Source organism: Coregonus clupeaformis, chromosome 17 (assembly GCF_020615455.1).
Source record: "Coregonus clupeaformis isolate EN_2021a chromosome 17, ASM2061545v1, whole genome shotgun sequence".
Taxonomy (NCBI): Eukaryota; Metazoa; Chordata; class Actinopteri; order Salmoniformes; family Salmonidae; genus Coregonus; species Coregonus clupeaformis.
In genome coordinates this window covers 27728788-27751587 of record NC_059208.1, presented here as the reverse complement: position 1 = coordinate 27751587, position 22800 = coordinate 27728788, and the positions used below count along the sequence as shown (strand labels likewise).

General features: G+C 46.5%; 1 protein-coding gene across 1 annotated transcript in view; it reads left to right on the top strand.

The window, feature by feature from the left end:
• Nucleotides 1-22800, top strand: part of LOC121543902 (serine/threonine-protein kinase ULK4-like) — a 142450-nt gene that overhangs the window by 42266 nt on the left and 77384 nt on the right. The window contains 5 exon segments of the mRNA XM_045225985.1: nt 10114-10275; nt 10660-10851; nt 13505-13632; nt 18897-19030; nt 19681-19802. Coding sequence (XP_045081920.1) covers nt 10114-10275; nt 10660-10851; nt 13505-13632; nt 18897-19030; nt 19681-19802 — 738 coding nt within the window.

Sequence of the window (22800 nt, the reverse complement as noted above, 5' to 3'; positions counted from 1 at the left end):
GAAGAAGAAAGATGGTGGGTTACGCCCGTGCATTGATTACCGTGGCTTAAATCAGATTACCATCAAGTACAGCTATCCATTACCCCTGATAGCTAGTATGACAGAATCATTGCACGGGGCACGCTTCTTCACAAAATTGGATCTCAGGAGCGTGTACAACCTAGTGCGTATCCGGGAGGGAGATGAGTGGAAGACGGCATTTAGTACCACCTCTGGACATTATGAGTATCTGGTCATGCCATACGGGTTAATGAATGCTCCATCAGTTTTCCAATCATTTGTGGATGAGATTTTCAGGGACCTGCACGGACAAGGGGTAGTGGTGTATATTGATGACATCCTTATATACTCCGCTACACGGGCCGAGCATGTGTCCCTGGTGCGTAAAGTGCTTGGACGACTGTTGGAGCATGACCTGTATGCTAAGGCAGAGAAATGCCTGTTCTTCCAGGAGGCCATCTCTTTCTTGGGGTACCACATGTCCGCGTCAGGGGTGAGGATGGAGAGTGACCGCATTACGGCCGTGCGTAATTGGGCGACTCCAACCACGGTAAAGGAGGTGCAGCGATTTTGGGGTTTTGCCAATTACTACCGGAGATTTATCCGGGGCTTTGGTCAGGTAGCAGCTCCCATTACCTCGTTGCTGAAGGGGGGGCCGGTGCGTCTGCGGTGGTCAGCTGAGGCGGACAGGGCTTTTAGTCGTCTGAAGGACCTGTTTACCTCGGCTCCAGTGCTGGCTCATCCGGACCCCTCCTTAGCCTTCACGGTGGAGGTGGACGCGTCCGAGGCTGGAATAGGCGCTGTACTGTCTCAGCGCTGGGTACGCCACCTAAACTCCGCCCCTGTGCCTTCTTTCCAAGAAGCTCAGCCCGGCGGAGCGCAACTATGATGTGGGGGACCGGGAGCTGTTGGCTGTGGTCGAAGCTCTGAAAGCGTGGAGACATTGGCTTGAGGGGGCTAAACACCCTTTTCTCATTTTGACTGACCACCACAATCTGGAGTACATCCGGGCAGTGAGGAGATTAAACCCTCGCCAGGCAAGGTGGTCCATGTTTCTCACCCGTTTTGTTTTCACCCTTTCTTACAGGCCAGGTTCCCAGAACGCTGAGGAAGATGCTCTGTCCCGACTGTATGACACGGAGGAGAGTTCCGTGGAGCCTACTCCCATGCTTGCGGCGTCGTTGGCACCGGTGGTGTGGGAGGTTGATACGGAGATCGAGCGGGCGTTGCGTAACGAACCCACTCCTCCCCAGTGTCCAGAGGGTCGTGTGTACATACCGCTGGATGTCCGCGATCGTTTGATCTATTGGGCTCACATGTCACCCTTCTCTGGTCATCCTGGCATAGGTTGGACAGTGCACTGTCTTATTGGGAAGTACTGGTGGCCCACCTTAGCTAAGGACGTGAGGGTTTATGTTTCCTCCTGCTCGGTGTGTGCCCAGTGTAAAACTCCTAGACACCTGCCAAGAGGGAAATTGCAACCCCTACCCGTTCCACAACGACCATGGTCCCAACTATCGGTGGACTTCGTGACAGATCTTCCCCCCTCACAAGGGAACACCACGATCCTGGTCGTTGTGGATCGGTTTTCTAAGTCCTGCCGCCTCATTCCTTTGCCCGGCCTCCCTACGGCCCTACAGACTGCTGAGGCCCTATTTACACACGTCTTCCGGCACTACGGGGTACCTGAGGATATAGTGTCTGATCAGGGTTCCCAGTTCACCTCAAGGGTTTGGAGGGCGTTCATGGAACGTCTGGGAGTCTCGGTCAGTCTGACCTCAGGGTTTCACCCCGAGAGTAAAGGGCAGGTGGAGAGAGTCAACCAGGAGGTGGGTAGGTTTCTGAGTTCGTATTGCCAGGACCAGTGGGGGGAGTGGTTGGTTTTCCTCCCCTGGGCAGAGATAGCCCAGAACTCCATCCGCCACTCCTCCACTAACCTTTCTCCATTCCAACGTGTATCAGCCGGTCCTGGCACCTTGGCATCAGAGCCAGATCAAGGCACCTGCGGTGGACGAGTGGTTTCGGCGCTCGCAGGAGACCTGGAGCGCTGCCCATGTACGTCTGCAGCGGGTCATCAGGCGGAAAAAGGCGAGCGCCGACCGCCACCGCAGTGAGGCCCCGGTGTATGCACCGGGGGACCGGGTCTGGCTCTCGACCCGAAAACCTGCCCCTTCGCCTGCCCTGCCGGAAGCTGGGTCGGCGGTTTGTGGGGCCATTCAAAGTCCTGAGGAGATTGAATGAGGTATGTTATAGGTTGCAACTTCCTCCTAATTATCATATTAACCCCTCGTTCCATGTGTCTCTCCTTAGGCCGGTGGTAGCTGGTCCACTCCAGGAGTCTGAGATACAGGAGGTTCCTCCACCCCCACTGGACATCGAGGGGGCACCGGCGTACTCGGTTCGTTCCATATTGGATTCGAGGCGTCGGGTGGGGGGCCTGCAGTATCTCGTGGAGTGGGAGGGGAACGGTCTGGAGGAACGGTGCTGGGTCCCTAGGAGGGACATCCTCGATCCCTCCATGTTGAGGGATTTCCACCGCTTTACGTGTTCAGTAAAGTTACGTTTTCATTTAGTTCTGTGTCCTGCGCCTGACTTTGTCTACCGCATTACACTGACACCGTGACAACACTGTATTTCTGATCAATTTTATGTTATTTTAATGGACAAAAAAAATGCTTTTCTTTCAAAAACAAGGACATTTAGAAGTGACCCCAAACTTTTGAACGGTAGTGTACCTCTAAAATTGTATATCTGTTGAATTGTTGGTCAGTAGTTTTGAGGACTGTTTCACTCATAGGGACCTCACAGCATCAGAGGGAGGTTAGAGAGTTAGTGCTTCTTACAATGTTGACAACGTTGACTGTCTGGGATAGTTCTGCAGAGAGTTCTGTCTGAGTGACTGTCTGGGATAGCTCTGGAGAGAGTTCTGTATGAGTCCCGTACGAACTGCAGGCACAGGGGACTCTGGTTGATTAATTAAAGGATTTGTTCAATACAGACTGTCTGAGCTGTAATGAGAATAATACTAGCAGGGAAGTAAAGAGGTGTTGAGAGTCAGTCTGTGTCTCTCCACCAGCCGCCTTGACTAATAATAACTGTCTGGGTGCTCCTCTCTTAGAGGGCCGGGAGGGGGATATGACTGAGGAAGGGAAGCACAGCATGCACACACACTCACACCACGTCGGTCATTAAGACGCTGCCTACTGGGTGCCTTTTCTTATTTATTTCTATTGAGCGATGATGAGTGCTGACTGACACTTGCCTACTTCTCCAGGGAGAACCTCCCCAGCTAAAGACAGATTGAAGTAGAACTTTTAGAATAGGATGGGAGTTTTGATTGGATGGATCCCGGCTGTGGCAAGCATGCATGATTCAGCGGCTTCATATCTTTGTAAACAAGAACATATGGCAATTAGACTGGGTACACCACCCGTTCATGAAAATGGATCGCTCCTACAGACAGTGAGTCAGGTGGCCGTGGCTTGCTATATAAAGCAGGCAGACAGGCATCGAGGCATTCAGTTACTGTTCGATTGAACATTAGAATGGGCAAAACAAGTGACCTAAGCGACTTTGAGCGTGGTATGATTGTCAGTGCCAGGCACGGCGGATCCAGTATCTCAGAAACGGACACCCCCCTGGGCTTTTCACGCACGACAGTGTCTAGGGTTTCCCGAAAATGGTGCGATAAACAAAAATCATCCAGTCAGCGGCAGTCCTGTGGGCGAAACAGCTTGTTGATGAGAGAGGTCGAAGGAAAATGGCAAGAATCGTGCAAGTTAACAGGCAGGCTACAAACAGACAAATAATGGCGCAGTACAACAGGGTGAGCAGAATGGCATCTCGGAACACGCAACTCGTAAATTCTTGTCACGGATGGGCTATTGCAGCAGACGACCACACCATGTTCCACTCCAATCAGCTAAAAACAAGAAGGCTCCAGTGGACACACGATCACCAACACTGGACAATTGAAGAGTGGAAAAACATTTTCTGCTCCGACAAATCCCGATTCCTGTTGCGTCATGCTGATGGCAGAGTCAGGATTTGGCGTAAGCAGCATGAGTCCATGGACCCATCCTGCCTGGTGTCTACGGTATAGGCTGGTGGCAGCGGTGTACCACCGTCTAATCCGCAGCAACTGCGTGATGCCATCGCGTCAGCATGGACCAACATCCCTGTGGAACATTTCCGACTTGTGGAATCCATGCCCTAAGAATTCCGGTTGTTCTGGAGGCAAAAGGGGGTCCGACCAAATACTAGATGTACCTAATAAACTGGCCAGTGAGTGTATGTTTTCATATGTTATTTATGGATGACTCTATTCCCACACTTCATTTGCAACACTGGTAGCACTAATTTGATGCAGTATTTCTCTGCATGGTTAAAACATTTCAAATTGAATTGATATGTGAAATGCTTACACCACTTTAAATGGACGTAACTGCATTCTAGCTGTGTTTGCATGTCAGATTTTCATGACCACAGCAGATTCTGAAAGCCCAAACAAACTGTGAGAATAAGATGTCAAGAAGAGAGTTGCTTGTTCTCTTGTTATGGGCAACAACCCACATACTGTAACATCGCAGCGAGTGGAGCAGTATCAGCAAATGCTTCAGGAGGGAGAGGAAAATGGAGGGGAAAGTCTGAGCGTGAGAGAGCGGGGGGCCTGAATGTGAGAGATAGAGGGAGACGAGGAGATGGCAGAGCCAGAGAGAGAGGGGGAGACGGGCAGGAAAAGGGAAAGAGGACAGAGAGAGAGACAGGGAGGAGAAGGCAAGGCAGAGGGAGAGGGGGAGACGGGCAGGAAAAGGCGAGGGAAAGAGGACAGAGAGAGAGACCGGGAGGAGAAGGCAGAGCCAGAGAGAGAAAGCGACTTGAGCTGCCTGCAGGAAATATTTATGAGCGTGAAGAAGTTGTTCCCAGTGCCAATGATGAAAGGTGTGTTTGGGAACAGAGGCAGTGGAGGTGGTGTATCTCTACCAGGGAGAGGGAGCCAAGGGCTTCAACCCTCCTACTCTTATCTCCTACTCCTGGCCACCGCACCGCTCCACACCACACAGCTTTCCACTCACATTAAACATTTATCAGTCTAACACAGGAACTACTGTAATGCTCTCCTCCTAATCAGCTGCAGCCTAATCTCTCTCTGTAGCACAGCCCTATTCCCTATATAGTGTACTACTTTGGGCCACGGTCAAAAGTAGTGCACTATATAGGGAGTAGGGTGCCATTTCAAATCAAACCAAATCAAATTTTTATTTGACACATGCGCCGAATACAACAGGTATAGACCTTACCGTGAAATGCTTACTTATAAACCCTTAACCAACAATGCAGTTTTAAGAAAATAGAGTTAAGAAAATATTTACTAAATAAACTAAAGTAAAAATTAAAACATTTAAAAAAGTAAAACAATAAAATAACAATTTTTATGGTTTTTTTTATGGGGGGGTGGGGGAGGGGGGGTAGAATGATTACTTTTATACTATTCCAGGTATTCCTTAAAGAGGTAGTGAGGCTATATACAGGGGGTACCGGTACCGAGTCAATGTGCGGGGGTACAGGTTAGTCGAGGTAATTTGTACATGTAGGTAGGGCTAAAGTGACTATGCATAGATAATAAACAGTGGGTAGCAGCAGTGTAAAAACAAAGGGGTGGGGGGGGGGGGTCAATGCAAATTTGCAAATTTGGGACGCACGTTCAGTGACCTCTGGATGACTCGTAATAATAACCAGCTACCTCACACACTGCTACGTTTCTACATATGGACTTCTGACATGCAATTCAATGTACTGCAATAATCACGACTGGTACGCTCTCCGTTTGTGTGGAAGGACATTTAATGCTGCAATAAAAAAAATTTTTGCTCTAGAAGGAAGCATAATTCTTTAGGGTGTTGACCTGGTACATATTGCAAAGATCAATGACATTTTCATTTTTTGTGAGCTAGAGAACCCACTGGGCACAGACGTCAATTCAACGTCTATTCCACATTGGTTCAATGTAATTTAATTGAAATGATGTGGAAACAACGTTGATTCAGCCAGTGTGTGCCCACTGGGAAGTGTCTCTTTTAAAAGAACATTCTTCAAGGGAGATTGTATCTTAAAGTAATGTAGTACTCAATCGTAATAATTTGAGAGATCCTTTCTACACTGCCTTGTGTGTGTTTTGCTGTCTGACTAAATACAAGCTAGCTCCATCTTTACGTTCTTCTGTAATCTTCTAAATACGTATTTCACAAAGTTAAAACCCATTTTGATATTTTTTTGGTTTTAATATCACTCTTATTCATTAAACATGCCAATTAAACTGAGACGATTGAGTTCTAAGCGGAGAGATGAAAAACAAGCAGGATAATGAAAGACTTAGCTGGCGGTTGTGAATTTACATAGAGCGTTCTTCTGGTCCAGGTGCTGCGCTGCTGCTTCAAAAGGGACATAATTACACTCAGGCACTTGTTGCAGGCTGGGGAAACCACAAGAGAGACTGTAGGGCTCCTCTCAGTCTGACACGGCTAACACTCTGGGAGAACATATAGCACAGGCTCAAACTAGAGGAGACACCGAGGCTAAGCTTAGTAAAGAGCTGTAGCTAGCGCTATGATAAGAGTCTTCTTCTCATGTAGAATTGTTTACTGGGGCTTTTTCGATCCCCGTGTAGTGGAGATACTAAGCTTGGTAAAGAACTACATTTAACTCTCATAGTTTTGTTTTTTGTGTTCAATCCCCATGTAGGCCCTGCAGTATTAGCCCTAGGTTATGGTTTTCGGCCTACAGTCTAGACATGATTTCATCCCTTTTCATGGTGAATCAGTCTTCAATTAGACTTCAATTAGACTCCTGTTTTGAATTATTTTCAGGTTAATCCAGGGTAATCTACAGTATATCTGCAAAACAAATTAAGGAATTGAAATGTTTCTGGTAGAACAGTTGGACTAGGAAATAAAATTGTGTTTAAAGTAGTGCTCACACCCAAGCATTTTATGAGAACTTCTTGGATGATGTTAGTTTTTTTTGCGTTCAATGTACATTTTTCCCTGCATGTTAGATGTTAGTATTAATGCAGTAGAGAATAAACTATACTCCACTCCACAGGTGTGCCTGATGTCCTGTTTAATGTCTGTTTTCCAAATGACACCCTATTCCCTATTTAGTGCACTACTTTTGACCAGGACTCTGGTAAATCTACCAGGACCAATTCCCTTTGTTAATTGAGTTGGATCAGGGGTCTCCAACCTTTTCTCTCATGAGAGCTACTTCATACAAAACATTTTTTATCCTGAGCAACTTGTATACAAGCAGCATATTTTGGTATTGGTAGGCCCGGCCTATTTAGCTAAATTGATTAATAGAAACGTAGGAGAGAGAGATCTATGCTAATGCCCCACCTGCCTCTATTCTTTACATTAGATTTTCAATGCCATTTTCGGACTTCGCTTTCTGAAAGGTTGGAATGAGTAGTGACGCATCGCATGACTCCAAGGTATTCTCTCAGTTTGTTTTGTTAACGCTGTTTTAGTATAGTTGTCTTTGTAACATCAGGTTAAAACATGCTCCGAGTTACAGCACACCTTATGCACAGTAGCCTCCAGGGTGCCTGACCTCTGTGAAAAGGGAGTCTGTGTACAGTATGTCCACACTGGTATAAAAGATAGTTAGTTGTACAAATGGGCGTGTTTAAAAAAACTGCCTCTTCTTTTCTTCACAGTGATTTTTGTATCGTTGTTGTGTGGAGAGAGAAGAGAAACCTTGAGGCTGCTGTTCTGTGTGGATTAGCTTGACTTGAAGTTGGACTAGTTTTTGGTTGAGTTTTTCTACTGATACAGCAAGGTCTTTCTGAGTGGAATGTTCCCCCTCACAATGTTCACTCTTCGGTTCTGTCCCAAATGGCACCCTATTCCCTATATAGGGAATAGGGTGCCATTTGACTCTGGTCAAAAGTAGTGCACTATGTAGGGCAGGGTACTTCAATTCCGGTCCTGGAGGGCCGAAACACCTCTGTTTTTCATCCTCTCCTTCTAATCGGGCTAATTCAGACCTGGGACACCAGGTGAGTGCAATTAACTACCAGGTAGAAATAAAAAACAGAAGTGTTTCGGCCCTCCAGGACCGGAATTGAAGAACCCTGATGTAGGGAATAGGGTGCCATGCCATTTGGGACGCAACCTTCCTTAACTCCTCACTCGCCTTCCAGCAGCTTTTCAATCAGCGCTGGTGTCCTCCTACTCAGCACCTCAACTATATCAGAACCTAGAGCCCTCTCTCTCTCTCTCTCTCTCTCTCTCTCTCTCTCTCTCTCTCTCTCTCTCTCTCTCTCTCTCTCTCTCTCTCTCTCTCTCTCTCTCTGTCTGTCTCTCTGTCTCTCTCTGTCTCTCTCTCTGTCTCTGTCTCTCGTCTCTCTCTTCTCTCCGTCTCTCTCTCTCTCTCTCTCTCTCTCTCTCTCTCTCTCTCTCTCTCTGTCTCTCTCTCTCTGTCTCTCTCTCTGTCTGTCTCTCTGTCTCTCTCTCTGTCTCTGTCTCTCTCTCTCTCTGTCTCTCTCCGTCTCTGTCTCTGTCTCTCTCTCTCTCTCTCTCTCTCTCTCTCTCTCTCTCTCTCGCTGTCTCTCTGTCTCTCTGTCTCTCTCTCTGAGGTAGGAGCTATGCAGAGAGCTTCTTTGTCTTGGAGATAGATAGCAGGGAAGGATGGAGCTGAGCTGAAGCAGCGTTTTGGGGCGTTATTTAAAGTTCAAGCTGTGTTGTGAGATGTGTTATGAGATGTGTTGTGAGATGTGTTGTCAGACGTGTTGTGAGACTACACTCACGTTATACTGTGTAGTTTCAGTAATGAGTACTCCTCCAAAATAGACGAAGTCTGCGTCCCAAATGGCACCCTATTTCCTTTATGGTGCACTACTACTTTTGACCAAGGCCTCTAGGGCTCTGGTCAAAAGTAGTGCAATATGTAGGGAATGGGATGCTATTTGGGATGCAATCTCTCCCTCTCTCCCTCCCCTCCTGGAGGACCTGAGCCCTAGGACCATGCCTCAGGACTACCTGACCTGATGACTCCTTACTGTCCCCAGTCCACCTGGTCGTGCTGCTGCTCCAGTTTCAATTCTTCTGCCTATGGAACCCTGACCTGCTGTTTTCAACTCTCTCGCTCTACCGCACCTGCTATTTCAACATCTAAATGCCCAGCTATGAAAAGCCAAGTGACATTTACTCCTGATGTACTGACCTGTTGCAACCTCTACAACCACTGTGATTATTATTTGACCCTGCTGGTCATCTATGAACGTTTGAACATCTTGGAGAAAAATCTGGCCTTAATGGCCATGTACTGTTATAATCTCCACCTGGCACCCTTCAGAGCCTGGTTCCTCTCTAGGTTTCTTCCTAGGTTTCTGCCTTTCTAGGGAGTTTTGTATTGCTTGCTGTTTTGGGTTTTAGGCTGGGTTTCTGTATAGCACATTGTGACATCTGCTGATGTAAAAAGGGCTTCATAAATACATTTGATTGATTGATTGATGTGGTTGTTGTGTGTTACGGTGTGTGGCTGTAGTAGAATTCAGAAAGGTACTGTGGTAGAATACTGGTTTTAACTAGTGAAAGATATTTTCATTAGGTTGTGTTAGTAGTGACCCACATTTCCAAGTTTTCAAGGAATAATACGCCTATGATGTAACCCACTGTAACCATGATAACAAGGTGACAAAATTAATTTGTGGTATATAATGGATGCATTGAGTATATAATGGATGCATTGAAAAACCCATTCTGACCATGTTTTCATTATTTTATTACTATACCCCTATTTCACTGAAATTGTGTTTCTCTCTAAATAAAGAATTCCTCGTTCATAGCCCATAGTGTGGATAATGAACCACTTCACATTTCAGCAATTGTAATGATTTGTGTAAATCAAATTGTTACTCAGCAATTGTTTGCTTCTCTTTGAGATGTGACCTTCAGGTTCTTGTAGGATTCATAATTGTGTTTTATTTAGCCTAGCTAACTTATCTTGGGCATTCCATTGTATGGGACTGTGTGTGTGCTTGCGTTCATCCGTGTGTGTCTGTATGTGTGTGTGTATGTCTGTCCGTCTGTGTGTGCGTGTGTATGTCTTTAGGAGGATCTGGTGGTGAACCACATGGCGTGTAAGATCGTGGAGAACGTGTGTACCATGGTGTCCCACTACGGCCAGTGCTTCATCACCGGGGAGATGGGCCCCATGCTCTGGTACCTGTTCACACACTCCACCGTCAACTCACTACGCGTCAGCGCCATCTCAGTGAGTACAAACACCACACACAATACACTAACCAGGGGAACATGAACTCACTCACTCACTCACTCACTCAGCCAGTTACTCACCCACTCACTCACTTAAATATTTTACTTTCATTTGTGATTGAAGTAGACATACTGTATGTACTGATTAAATACCACTGGATGGATTACATCCATTTATATAACCTGCGTTGGGACTAATATCTTGATACCAGACCTAGGTTCCTATTTAAAATGTTTCTTGATTGAGCTTGTCTGGCCCAAAGAAACCAATGGAATAGTCCCAAATGTGCAAACCCCGCCTAATACTTCAGGCACTATTAGATGTGTTTGAAAGTGAACTTGATAGTGATTGAGGCCTTCCTGTCTTATTAACTTCATACAGGCCCTGTGCAGAATCACCCGCCTCTCAGCTAGTGCCTTCCAGAGTGTGATTGACAAGGTGGGGCTGCCGGCCATCTTAGCCAGCCTGGTGTCGGGGATCAGCCGTGTCCAGCAGCACATACTCACCATGTTCGCTGCCATGCTGGCGTCCGGGGCCCACGCACAGCTACACAGGCTAGTCCAGGAGCGGTATGTAACCTACTGGAGTTTAGCACCTTGTTAAACACCAACACTCCTAAATGATACCATGTTCCCTACATAGTGCACTACCTTTGACCCTATGGTCCCTGATCAAAAGTAGTGTACTATGTAGGGAGAAGGGTGCCATTTGGGACGCAGAAAATGACAGCACAATGAAAGCACAACATGGGGATAACGCCATGACACGAGCTGCTCTCTAGCCCCTCCTTGATTGGAACTGTCACTGTGAGGCTAGACGTGTGGCCCATGCCATAGCAGTATGGGTTTGGTGTTGTCTCTGTGTGGACGTGTTTCAGCCCTGTGCCATCTTCTTCAGCACTAAACATCCCATCAGTCCCGGCACCGCCGCCCTCTCCCTAACCTCTGACAGATAATTGGCCATTAGTGTCTTGTGCTGCTAGTTCCAGCCAACACAGAAGATGAATCCCCTCTCCTCTCCTCTCCTCTCCTCTCCTCTCCTCTCCTCTCCTCTCCTCTCCTCTCCTCTCCTCTCCTCTCCTCTCCTCTCCTCTCCTCTCCTCTCCTCTCCTCCTCCTCTCCTCTCCTCTCCTCTCCTCTCTCCATCTCCCTCTATCTTTAATCGTCTGGCCCAGTTAGGGTTAGTTTTAAGTATGAACAAATAATGGAATATAAATCCTCTCCCAACGGAGCGCATGCAGCCAAAGCCAGATAAGATGCAGATAAGAAAGAGAAAGGTTTGTCTGCATGTGATGTCTAGTCTGTCTCAGGGCCTCAACAACTGGGATGGTAGAGAATCATTTTCTTCAAAGAGAGGAGTTCTGGCGCTGTTCTCTTCTTTCCTTAGGTTGACATGACTCCCAGTCAGTGAGACTTGAACAAACATGCCTTATTCTTACTGATGATTATCTTTAAATATTCATCTTGCTTTCAGGATTCTCCACTGAGAGGGGCAGTACTGTTTCGTAATAGCAGTAGGTTTGCTAATGCACAAACAAGGCCCTCCCTCCTGTAAAGTTCCTATAGTCAGAAATGAATTGAAGGAGAACCAATTTGGCTGAAATTAAACATTATCCTTCAATAATGCTGCGCATCCTGCATTATCTGAAGTGGTAATCAATTGGAATATGAGCCGGTGTAAGTGATTTAAGAAGGTACTGTACATCGCTGCGTTCAAGGTTCTGTGAGATTACCATTGGTAATTTAGTTTGACCTGAATTAATCTACATGTACATTTCCAATTTCACTTGGGAAAAAACAAGTCTTTGAGTGCATAAAACTTACTGCATCACCTTTGCACCAATTATAAAATGCTATACATTTTCCTCATTCATTCCCTTGATAAGTAGAAGTCCGGAAAGCCTTGTGTTTATTCATGCATTGTCTTTGCATATAATTTTTATTTCAATGAATCTCTAAGCAACTCCACTAACTGGGTAAGGAGCTGCAACAATCTTCTAGTGCAGCTTGGAATACTGTTGATGTAATTACAATTTATGCAGCAGAGTAGACCAGAGGCTTTTGAAATTAATTAACTCAACTGCTCACAAACACAACAACAGCCAGTATTTAATCACAGTGTTTAGGATTGTTCTTGTCTGTCTTACTCCTGTCGTCATTTTCCATTTTCCTCCTGATTGTGTAAGTTAATCAGTTCTGCCTAATTTTCTGCCCAGTAAATACCGTTGAGCCAATTAGTCCTATTAACCTCTGATTTTATGATAAGTGTATTGTTTTGGAGAGGCTGTTGTTTCCCCTGCAGCACCTTCCAGATAGTGTAAGTGATAACACCTGTACCAGCCCACAGGGAGCCTTCCATCTCAGTGTAGCTCAGTGTCAAGTCAACACTATAGCTGACTCTCCTGGTCAGCTAAGACTCAGTGTAGCGCAGTGTCAAGTCAACACTATAGCTGACTCTCCTGGTCAGCTAAGACTCAGTGTAGCTCAGTTTCAAGTCAACACTATAGCTGACTCTCCTGGTCAGCTAAGAATCAGTGTAGCTCAGTGTCAGGTCAACACTATAGCTGGCTCTACTGGTCAGCTAAGACTCAGTGTAGCTCAGTGTCAGGTCAACACTATAGCTGGCTCTCCTGGTCAGCTAAGACTCAGTGTAGCTCAGTGTCAGGTCAACACTATAGCTGGCTCTCCTGGTCAGCTAAGAATCAGTGTAGCTCAGTGTCAGGTCAACACTATAGCTGGCTCTCCTGGTCAGCTAAGACTCAGTGTAGCTCAGTGTCAGGTCAACACTATAGCTGACTCTCCTGGTCAGCTAAGACTCAGTGTAGCTCAGTGTCAAGTCAACACTATAGCTGGCTCTCCTGGTCAGCTAAGACTCAGTGTAGCTCAGTGTCAGGTCAACACTATAGCTGGCTCTCCTGGTCAGCTAAGACTCAGTGTAGCTCAGTGTCAGGTCAACACTATAGCTAGCTCTCCTGGTCAGCTAAGACTCAGCTAACTCCACTTGACTCCATTACAGTTGAACATGTCTTAAAGGGATAGTTCTGACTTACCCTAGGGTGTTGTTGTTTTATCAAAACCAATTTTAAATGTGGCTGGTTTTTATGGAGAGTTCATAATCTCCAGGCTAGCATTTTTTGGCAAAGGTAGCAATGATAGTCAAACAGATTGTATCATAACACCAAAACAGTGAACTATCCCATTAATCGAGTGGCTGTCTGTCATAACAGGACTTTGTGGTGAAGATAATGCGTTCCCTGGAGAGCCCGTCCTCTGTCATCAGAGCCAAGGCCTTCCTGGTTCTCCTTCAGGGCCTCTGCAGCAACAGGGACATGCTGCTACTCTGCTGCAACTCCAGGTACAGACAGGTTTACTACACATTCTCACACACACACACACACACACACGCACACATGGATGCACGCACATGCTAGCATACACACCTACACACACACGTAATGAAATGTGTCCAACAGCACTATTTTGGCTTTGTAGAGGAAGACTGGAATGGAATAGATGCCTTAAAGTCCTCTGCCTAGAACCAATATCAAAGTGCAACATTGTGTAAAAACAAACAGTTAAATGAGTTCTAGCAAATGGCACAGCAACCGGAGAAATGGTTTTCTCTAATAAATTCCACTGGTTGCTCAAGCAAAATATCATTCTAAACCAATTTATGCCGGAAAAACACTTTTTTTAAGCCCCAGGATTTGAGATAAAAGTATTTTGAGTGGGGGAAAAGGGGTGGAATCCTGAATCAAAGGGAAGAAGAGATGGTTATTTGATATGGGTTGAATGTTGTTGTCTGTGACTCGGATCTCTGCTATAATTATAAAGAGGATGTAGAACAGCTCTTTGTATCAAGCTGATAGTAGGTTATACTAGGTCTGATTGTAGGTTATACTAGGTCTGATAGTAGGTTATACTAGGTTGTATGTTGGACAGAGTTTCTGTACTCAGTCACTTGTTCTTACTTTACATACTTGGTGCAGAGTTATTGATTATTTCTGAGTATTTTAGTAGCGCCTTGCTAAAATACTAAATTGTGAAGAAATCAAATAACATATTTAAATGCAAAGTTTCATAACAAATGTAGTTGTGAAAGTTTCAGTGTATATCTTGATAGGCATTTCTGCTTTTGTGTGTGAGCCCAACATCATATTTAGAAATGGAAATGAATTGGCCTAGTTGCAGTTTAAACAGGCTAGACTAGCCAGCCCTGTCTGTGGACATCCCCCCCCCCCTTCTCTCTCTCTCTCTCTCTCTCTACTCTCTCCCTCTCTCCCTCTCCTCCCCAGCCATGTGATGCTGTTGGCTTCTATTTGCTCCCAGACTCTAACAAGTGTTCCCAGGGCGGTCCCTGTCAGCACTAACCCCCCACTCTATCTCCTAACGTGAGAATCGTCTGCAGCAAGGCGGCAGCGAGCGGCGGCACTCACCCAAACACTTCTCTAATTAGCTCCACTGTGGCGCGCAGAGCGCACGGCCCACCACACGCTCCTCATCGTCATGCCTTCTGATAAGCCAGCCTAGCGCCCGCGTCCCTGTTGTGGAAATGTCAGGTTTGTTATTTGTGTGAAGTGTTTTCAATGGTCGGAGAAGACATGGAGAGACACTTGTAGGCCAAGCCAGGCGCCGCACGGTGACAGCGTTGCAGGGTGAAATATGCTCTGAAGAAAAGTTGTCTACATGTCTTTTTATAGCTCAACTGGAAATGTGGAGAAATTGGTTGGAAGTTTAGTACAACTGGTAAAAGGTCTGAGGGATTGAGGCCTTTATTTGATAATGCATATAACCAATGGATGACATGTTAATAGCCACTATAGTTTCATTGGAATGATTTATTTAATGATGTAGCCTGTGATATGCATCATAAATCAAAAACATAGGTTGGACAACATGACCTGTGGTGTGTACCAGTGGCGGCTGCTGAGGGGAGGACGGCTCACAATAATGGCTGGAACGGAGCAAATAGATTGGCATCAAACACATGGAAACCATTATTTTGTTGATACCTTTCCACCAATTCCGCTCCAGCCATTACCACGTACCCGTCCTCCCCATTTAAGGTGCCACTAACCTCCTGTAGTGTGAACATGATTATATATATATATACAGTGCATTCGGTTCATCTTTCCCTCGATCCTGACTAGTCTCCCAGTCCCTGCCACTGAAAAACATCCCCACAGCATGATGCTGCCACCACCATGCTTCACCATAGGGATGGTACCAGGTTTCCTCCAGATGTGACACTTGGCATTCAGGCCAAAGAGTTCAATCTTGGTTTCATCAGACCAGAGAATCTTGTTTCCCATGGTCTGACAGCCTTTAGGTGCCTTTTGGCAAACTCCAAGCGGGCTCTCATGTGCCTTTTACTGAGGAGTGGCTTCCGTCTGGCCACTCTACCATAAAGGCCTGATTGGTGGTGTGCTGCAGAGATGGTTGTCCTTCTGGAAGGTTCTCCCATCTCCACAGAGGAACTCTGGAGCTCTGTCAGAGTGACCATCGGGTTCTTGGTCACCTCCCTGACCAAGGCCCTTCTCCCCCGATTGCTCAGTTTGGCTGGGCGGACAGCTCTAGGAAGAGTCTTGGTGGTTGTAAACTTCTTCCATTGAAGAATGATGGATGCCACTGTGTTCTTGGGGACCTTGAATGCTGCAGAAATATTTTAGTACCCTTCCCCAGATCTGTGCCTCAACACAATCATGTCTCGGAGCTATACGGACAATTCCTTCGACCTCATGGCTTGGTTTTTGCTCTGATATGCACTGTAAACTGTAGGACCTTATATAGACAGGTGTGTGCCTTTCCAAATCATGTCCAATCAATTGAATTTACCACAGGTGGACTCCAATCAAGTTGTAGAAACATCTCAAGGATGATCAATGGAAACAGGATGCACCTGAGCTCAATTTTGAGTCTCATAGCAAAGGGTCTGAATACTTATGCAAATAATTATTTACTTTTTTTTATTTGTAAACATTTATAAAAACCTGTTTTTTTCCGCTTTGTCAGCATTGAGCATTAAGCATGGTTGAGGCTGAGGGAAAAGACTGGTTAATTCCATCCTGACTCTTGTTAATCGGGCCGTGCCGCTGTGGACAGAGAGAGAGAGAGAGAGAGAGAAAGAGTTAAATGAACACTGGGGCCTGATTGTGTGGAACTGAGTGGGCAGATTCTCTCATCAGCAGCAGAACAAATGAACGAACACTGCTGAAATTATATTCCCACTGGCCCCCCAGGACTATAACAGGAAGTGGGAAGCCCAAATGTCAGGCTGCCACGCCTATCAATCCCTGTCACTCTGGTACCAGCTCCCCTTTCGCCCCCCGTTCCTTCCAGGATTCCAATTATAGAGCGATGCGTGTAGGCTGTCGGCACCTAACGTCCTGCCCACGACTAAATGTAATTTATAGTGAAAGTCACACTTCTCTCTCTCTGCTGTTCATCTCTTTTCTTCCTCAGGTAATGTAAGGGCCCAGCTACTGACATAGGACTAGTAGAAGGCTGGTTGATCCCTACATGCTGTAATAAATATATTTATTTAAGTCATCTGAATGGCCCTGGATTTTGTATGTCCCCCTCTTGCCTTGGCTTCACCTGGCTGTCTGCTGCCTGCCTGCTGACTGCCACAGCAGGCTCCTATGTATGTCCCTACAGAGAAATGATCAAACGGTAGAATGAGGTGAATTTATTGGTGCAAATGGAATGTGTTTGTGTGGAAGGTCTTTATAGGTCAGAAGTGTATGGGTTAATACCACAGCTGTCTTCCTGTCATACTGGGGAAGGTATTTTCTTTCCAAGGACCAAGAATATACTGTATCACAACTACAGAGAGGCCTGTTGAAGCCCGAAGTTGCTTTGCTATACTGAAATATGCCAAACTGTTTTTCTCATCTATTCATTTGGTTGTGATTTAATATCATATTGTCTGGTGTTTGAAGTGTGAAGACGGCATGTTTCTTTTTGCTTTTAAAACAGCTTTATGACAGTCATATCATGCCAGTGCCAGTTACTTGCTTAGGCTTCTTTCTCACTCAAGTGTTTCTCTCAATTTTCTCAGTGTTTTTCATCACTGTCTAATTTGGAAGCCAGGTGTTTTTGGGGAGGGGAGTAGATGGCTAAACGTCTGTGGATGGAGTATGTCATGCCGACGTGTGTTCTGTTGGTGACAAACACTGCATGATAATAAACAAGCGCCCAGGGGCTGTACGTGCATGTGTGTGTGTCTCTGTCTCTGTGTGTGTCTGTCTGTCTCTGTGTGTGTGTCTGTGTGTGTGTGTCTGTCTCTCTGTGTGTGTGTGTCTGTCTCTGTGTGTGTGTGTGTGTGTGTGTGTGTGTGTGTGTGTGTGTCTGTCTCTGTGTGTGTGTGTGTGTGTCTGTGTCTGTCTCTGTATGTGTGTGTGTGTGTCTGTCTGTCTCTGTGTGTGTGTTTGTGTCTGTCTCTCTGTGTGTGTGTCTGTCTCTGTGTGTGTTTCTGTGTGTGTGTGTGTGTATGTCTGTCTGTGTGTGTGTGTGTGTGTGTGTGTGTGTGTGTGTCTGTCTCTGTGTGTGTTTCTGTGTGTGTGTGTGTATGTCTGTCTGTGTGTGTGTGTCTGTCTCTGTGTGTTTGTTTTGCAGCTGTGTCTGCTAACTGACATGCATACCATCTCTGTCCAGTGCTGTACTGACCAGGAGACATCACATCTCTCTCTCTGTCCAGTGGTGTACTGGCCAGGAGAGTCTTGTTGCAGCTTGTAGGCTGTGTGTTTGAGTTCAGGAGTCTTGTTGCAGCTTGTAGGCTGTGTGTTTGAGTTCAGGAGTCTTGTTGCAGCTTGTAGGCTGTGTGTTTGAGTTCAGGAGTCTTGTTTCAGCTTGTAGGCTGTGTGTTTGAGTTCAGGAGTCTTGTTGCATCTTGTAGGCTGTATGTTTGAGTTCAGGAGTCTTGTTGCAGCTTGTAGGCTGTGTGTTTGAGTTCAAGAGTCTTGTTGCAGCTTGTAGGCTGTGTGTTTGAGTTCAATAGTCTTGTTGCAGCTTGTAGGCTGTGTGTTTGAGTTCAAGAGTCTTGTTGCAGCTTGTAGGCTGTGTGTTTGAGTTCAGGAGTCTTGTTGCAGCTTGTAGGCTGTGTGTTTGAGTTCAGGAGTCTTGTTTCAGCTTGTAGGCTGTGTGTTTGAGTTCAGGAGTCTTGTTGCAGCTTGTAGGCTGTGTGTTTGAGTTCAGGAGTCTTGTTGTAGCTTGTAGGCTGTGTGTTTGAGTTCAAGAGTCTTGTTGCAGCTTGTAGGCTGTGTGTTTGTGTTCAGGAGTCTTGTTTCAGCTTGTAGGCTGTGTGTTTGAGTTCAGGAGTCTTGTTGCAGCTTGTAGGCTGTGTGTTTGAGTTCAGGAGTCTTGTTGCAGCTTGTAGGCTGTGTGTTTGAGTTCAAGAGTCTTGTTGCAGCTTGAGGGCTGTTTTGATGCTCCTCATTGATCTCTCAATCTATGACCCTTTATTTTAACCCTAATTGTTGTCATGAATATCAATTATTTGCTATAATACGTCTTACTAATTCTGTTTTCAGTGGCTTGTATTGATCCCGGCTCCGTCCGGCTCCAGGGTAGATTGGAGGCTGTAGGTGAATAATAATGTTTTCTTGGCTCGTTTTGCAGAATGGTGATGTACATTGAAAGAGACATCAGAAAGGCCACGCCAGGGAAGGAGCTACAAAGCAGCAATGAATACCTGTCAAAATGCCTCGATCTGCTCATCCGTCACGTCGTGCTGGAGCTGCCAGCCATTCTGGGTAAATCAATCACAATAACACAAAACCACAGAACTAAGGGGAGGAGAGGAGAGGTAGGGGAGAGGAGAGGAGGGGAGAGGAGGTGAAGTGAAGTGAAGTGAAGTGGGGTAGAGAGGAACTTGCATCAATGGCTGGATGGAGCAAGCCAATTTGATTCCCCCTCTTTTTAATTACCTTTCTGATTGAATTTTAAATCACCCAGCCAGGTATTGACCTTTTCCTGCCGTTTCATTTGTAAATCAGTGCTGCTAACATGGCACGTCTCCCATCAGGGCCGGAAGCCAGACCCAACCGGTTCAAACCGGTCCGGGCTCATTCTCCTCTAACATCACGGGGAGGAGAGGGGAGGAGAGAGGAGGAGAGGAGAGGGGATGGGAGGGGTACGGGTGGGGAGAGGAGATGGGAGGAGAGAGTAGGAGAGGGGAGGAGAGGGGAGGGGAGGGGATGGGAGGAGAGAGCAACGGAAAGAGAGAAACCCCTCTGTCCTCTGTAGATGACATGCTGTCTGTCTGTCTGTCTCTCACCTCTCTGTCCTCTGTAGATGATATGCTGTCTGTCTGTCTCTCACCCCTCTCTCTTCTGTCCTCTGTAGATGACATGCTGTCTGTCTGTCTCTCTCTCCTCTCTCCTCTGTCCTCTGTCCTCTATAGATGACATGCTGTCCGTGCTGGGCAGTATAGTGGGCAGGAAGCATCCCTCCACTGTTCAGGCCAAGCAGCTGAAGCAGAGTGTACCCATGATGACCGTGGTGCTCCACCTCCTCACCTCTCAGGTGACCCCGCATACTGTACTACTGTATGTCACAAACACTGTCTGTTGCTGGGCGCTATACCGTGTTTTACCATATACCGGTATTGATGCACGGACTGGTTTGGGTTTTTACTTTACCTTCTATAACGGTATTTGAACGGTATCTCCATGCTGCTTTCCACACAGACCTAGCCCCGCCCCCTGTCACTCAAGGAGCGCATTTGTTGTTCCTCGACCAAGAGACACTTGTGTTCAGTCTGCATGGTCAATGCAGCACATGCAACAATGTTGATGACGACGATGCTGTTTTCACTTTGCTTCTTAATATAAATCCACTAGCGTTCTATAATTTAGCTAGTTTGTCTTTTCTTAGCAAGTTGGGCCTAAATCATGTTAGCCGCTAATGCTAATCGCTAGTTAGTAACAAATGTACTGAGTCAGAGCAAACGTAATTAGCTATACTGCCTGATAACCAGTGAGGGTGTAGACCTAAATTAGCATGTTGTTTGTGCAACATAATCTTCTAAATCAAAGAGGATTACGCAAAGCATGAATATGTTAGCTACATGAAGTAGCTGAGAGAAAACATTAAATGTAGCCAAAGATTATAGGGTCCCTTAGGAAACACTTATCAATACTTTGGTTCCTACCATGTCACAATAACGCCTCCCTGGCATTTTCATTCGTTGTCATGTCAAACAACACTGTATTCAAAGTGCCAACTATTATATTTTAACTATATAATTAGAATAATCATTCTATTTCCATGATTCCAAAAGTTCACCGAAGTGTTTTGCTCTAAATTGCAAGCCAAATCGCAAATTTGGTTAAAAATAATGATTGTTTGCCCATATCGTGCAGCCCTACGTGTGGAAATGATCTCAAAGGAGTGCAGGAAATGCAGAAATGGATGAACATGCTGAAAATTATTTTTGGTTGAATTGAACAGTATAAAACAATCAGAATGGAGAAAGACCCATTTGAAATCACTTAGAATGTAGGTGTTGCAACCCTAGAGTCACGCACTACTCACCGCTCTTCGTACTTGGCGACTTCAACCTCCCAACGTCTGCCTTTGATTCATTTCTTTCCAACTCTCTCTTTCCCCTCCTTGCCTCTTTTGACATCACATTTTCCCAATCCCTTCCAACTCACAAGGCAGGCAATACGCTTGACCTCATCTTTACTAGAGGCTGCTCGCCTACTAATCTCACTAAAACCCCCCTCCAGGTCTCTGATCACTACTTTGTTTCCTTTTCTGTCTCCCTTTCGTCCAAACCTAACCACTCAGCCCTACCCAGATGGTCATACGCTGTCGCAATCTTCACTCTCTCTATCTCCCACTACTCTCTCCTCTTCTATCCTATCATCTCTCCCTTCTGCTAAATCCTTCTCCCTCCTGTCTCCTGATTCTGCCTCTTCGACCCTACTCTCCTCCCTTTCCGCATCCTATGACTCGCACTGTCCTCTTTCCTCCCGGCCGGCTCAGCCCTCCCCTCCTGCTGCATGGCAGAGTGACTCATTGCGAGCTTACAGAACAGGAATGCGGGCAGCTGATCGAAAATGGAGGAAAACTAAACTTCCAGAGGACCTATCATTCTTTCACTGCCTGCTCTCTACCTTCTCTTCCTCTGTATCCGCTGCTAAAGCCACTTTCTACCACTCTAAATTTCAAGCTTCTGCCTCTAACCCTAGGAACTATTTTCCACCTTCTCCTCCCTCCTTAATCCTCCACCCCTTCCCACTCCCTCCTCCCTCTCTGTGGGCGACTTTGTCAACCACTTTGAAAAGAAGGTTGACGACATCCGCTACTCATTCACTCAGCCTATTGAGTCCACTGGTCTCACTCACACAGAACTACCCTACGCTGTGACCTCTTTCTCCCCTCTCTCTCCAGATGACATCCTGCGACTAGTGAGGTCTGGTTGCCTAATATCCTGCCCGCTTGACCCCATCTCCTCCTCCTTTCTCCAGACAATCTCTGGAGACCTTCTCCCATTCCTCAATTCCCTCATCAACTCATCCCTGACCACTGGCTGCGTCCCCTCTGACTTCCAAATGGCCCGAGTCGCTCCCCTCCTCAAGAAATCAACACTTGACTCATCTGACGTCAAAAACTATAGTCCTGTATCCCTTCTTTCTTTTCTTTCCAAAACACTTGAGCGTGCCGTCTCTGACCAACTCTCTCGTTATCCCTCTCAGAACAATCTTCTTGACCCTAACCAGTCAGGCTTCAAGACGGGTCACTCAAACGAGACTGCTCCCTCTGTGCCACTGAGGCTCTCCTCTCTGCAAAAGCTGACTCTCTTTCCTTTGTTCTCCTCCTCCTAGATCACCGTGAACCATCAGATCCTCCTCTCCACCCTCTCAGGGCTAGGCGTCTCAGGCTCTGCACACTCTTGGATTGCATCCTACCTGGCAGGCCGCTCCTGCCAGGTGACGTGGAGAGGATCTGTGTCTGCACCACGTACTCTCAGTTCTGGTGTCCCCCAGGGTTCGGTTCTAGGCCCTCTCCTCTTCTATACACCAAGTCACTCGGCTCCGTCATATCCTCACATGGTCTCTCCTATCATTGCTATGCGGATGACACTCAACTACTTTTCTGCTTCCCCCCTTCTGACACCCAGGTAGCGACACGCATCTCTGCTTGCCTGGCAGATATCTCAACTTGGATTTCAGCCCACCACCTCAAGCTCAACCTCGACAAGACGGAGCTGCTTTTTCTCCTGGGGAAGGCCTGCCCGCTCAAAATCCTCTCCATCCCGGTTGACAACTCCACAGTGTCGCCCTTCCAGAGTGCAAAGAATCTTGGCGTGACCCTGGACAACACCCTGTCATTCTCTGCAAACATTAAATCAGTGACTTGCTCCTGCAGGTTCATGCTCTACACCACCTGTAGAGTACGACCCTACCTCACACAGGAAGCGGCGCAGGTCCTAATCCAGGCACTTGTCCTCTTCCGTCTTTACTACTGCAACTCGCTGTTGGCTGGGCTCCCCGCTTGTGCCATCAAACCCCTG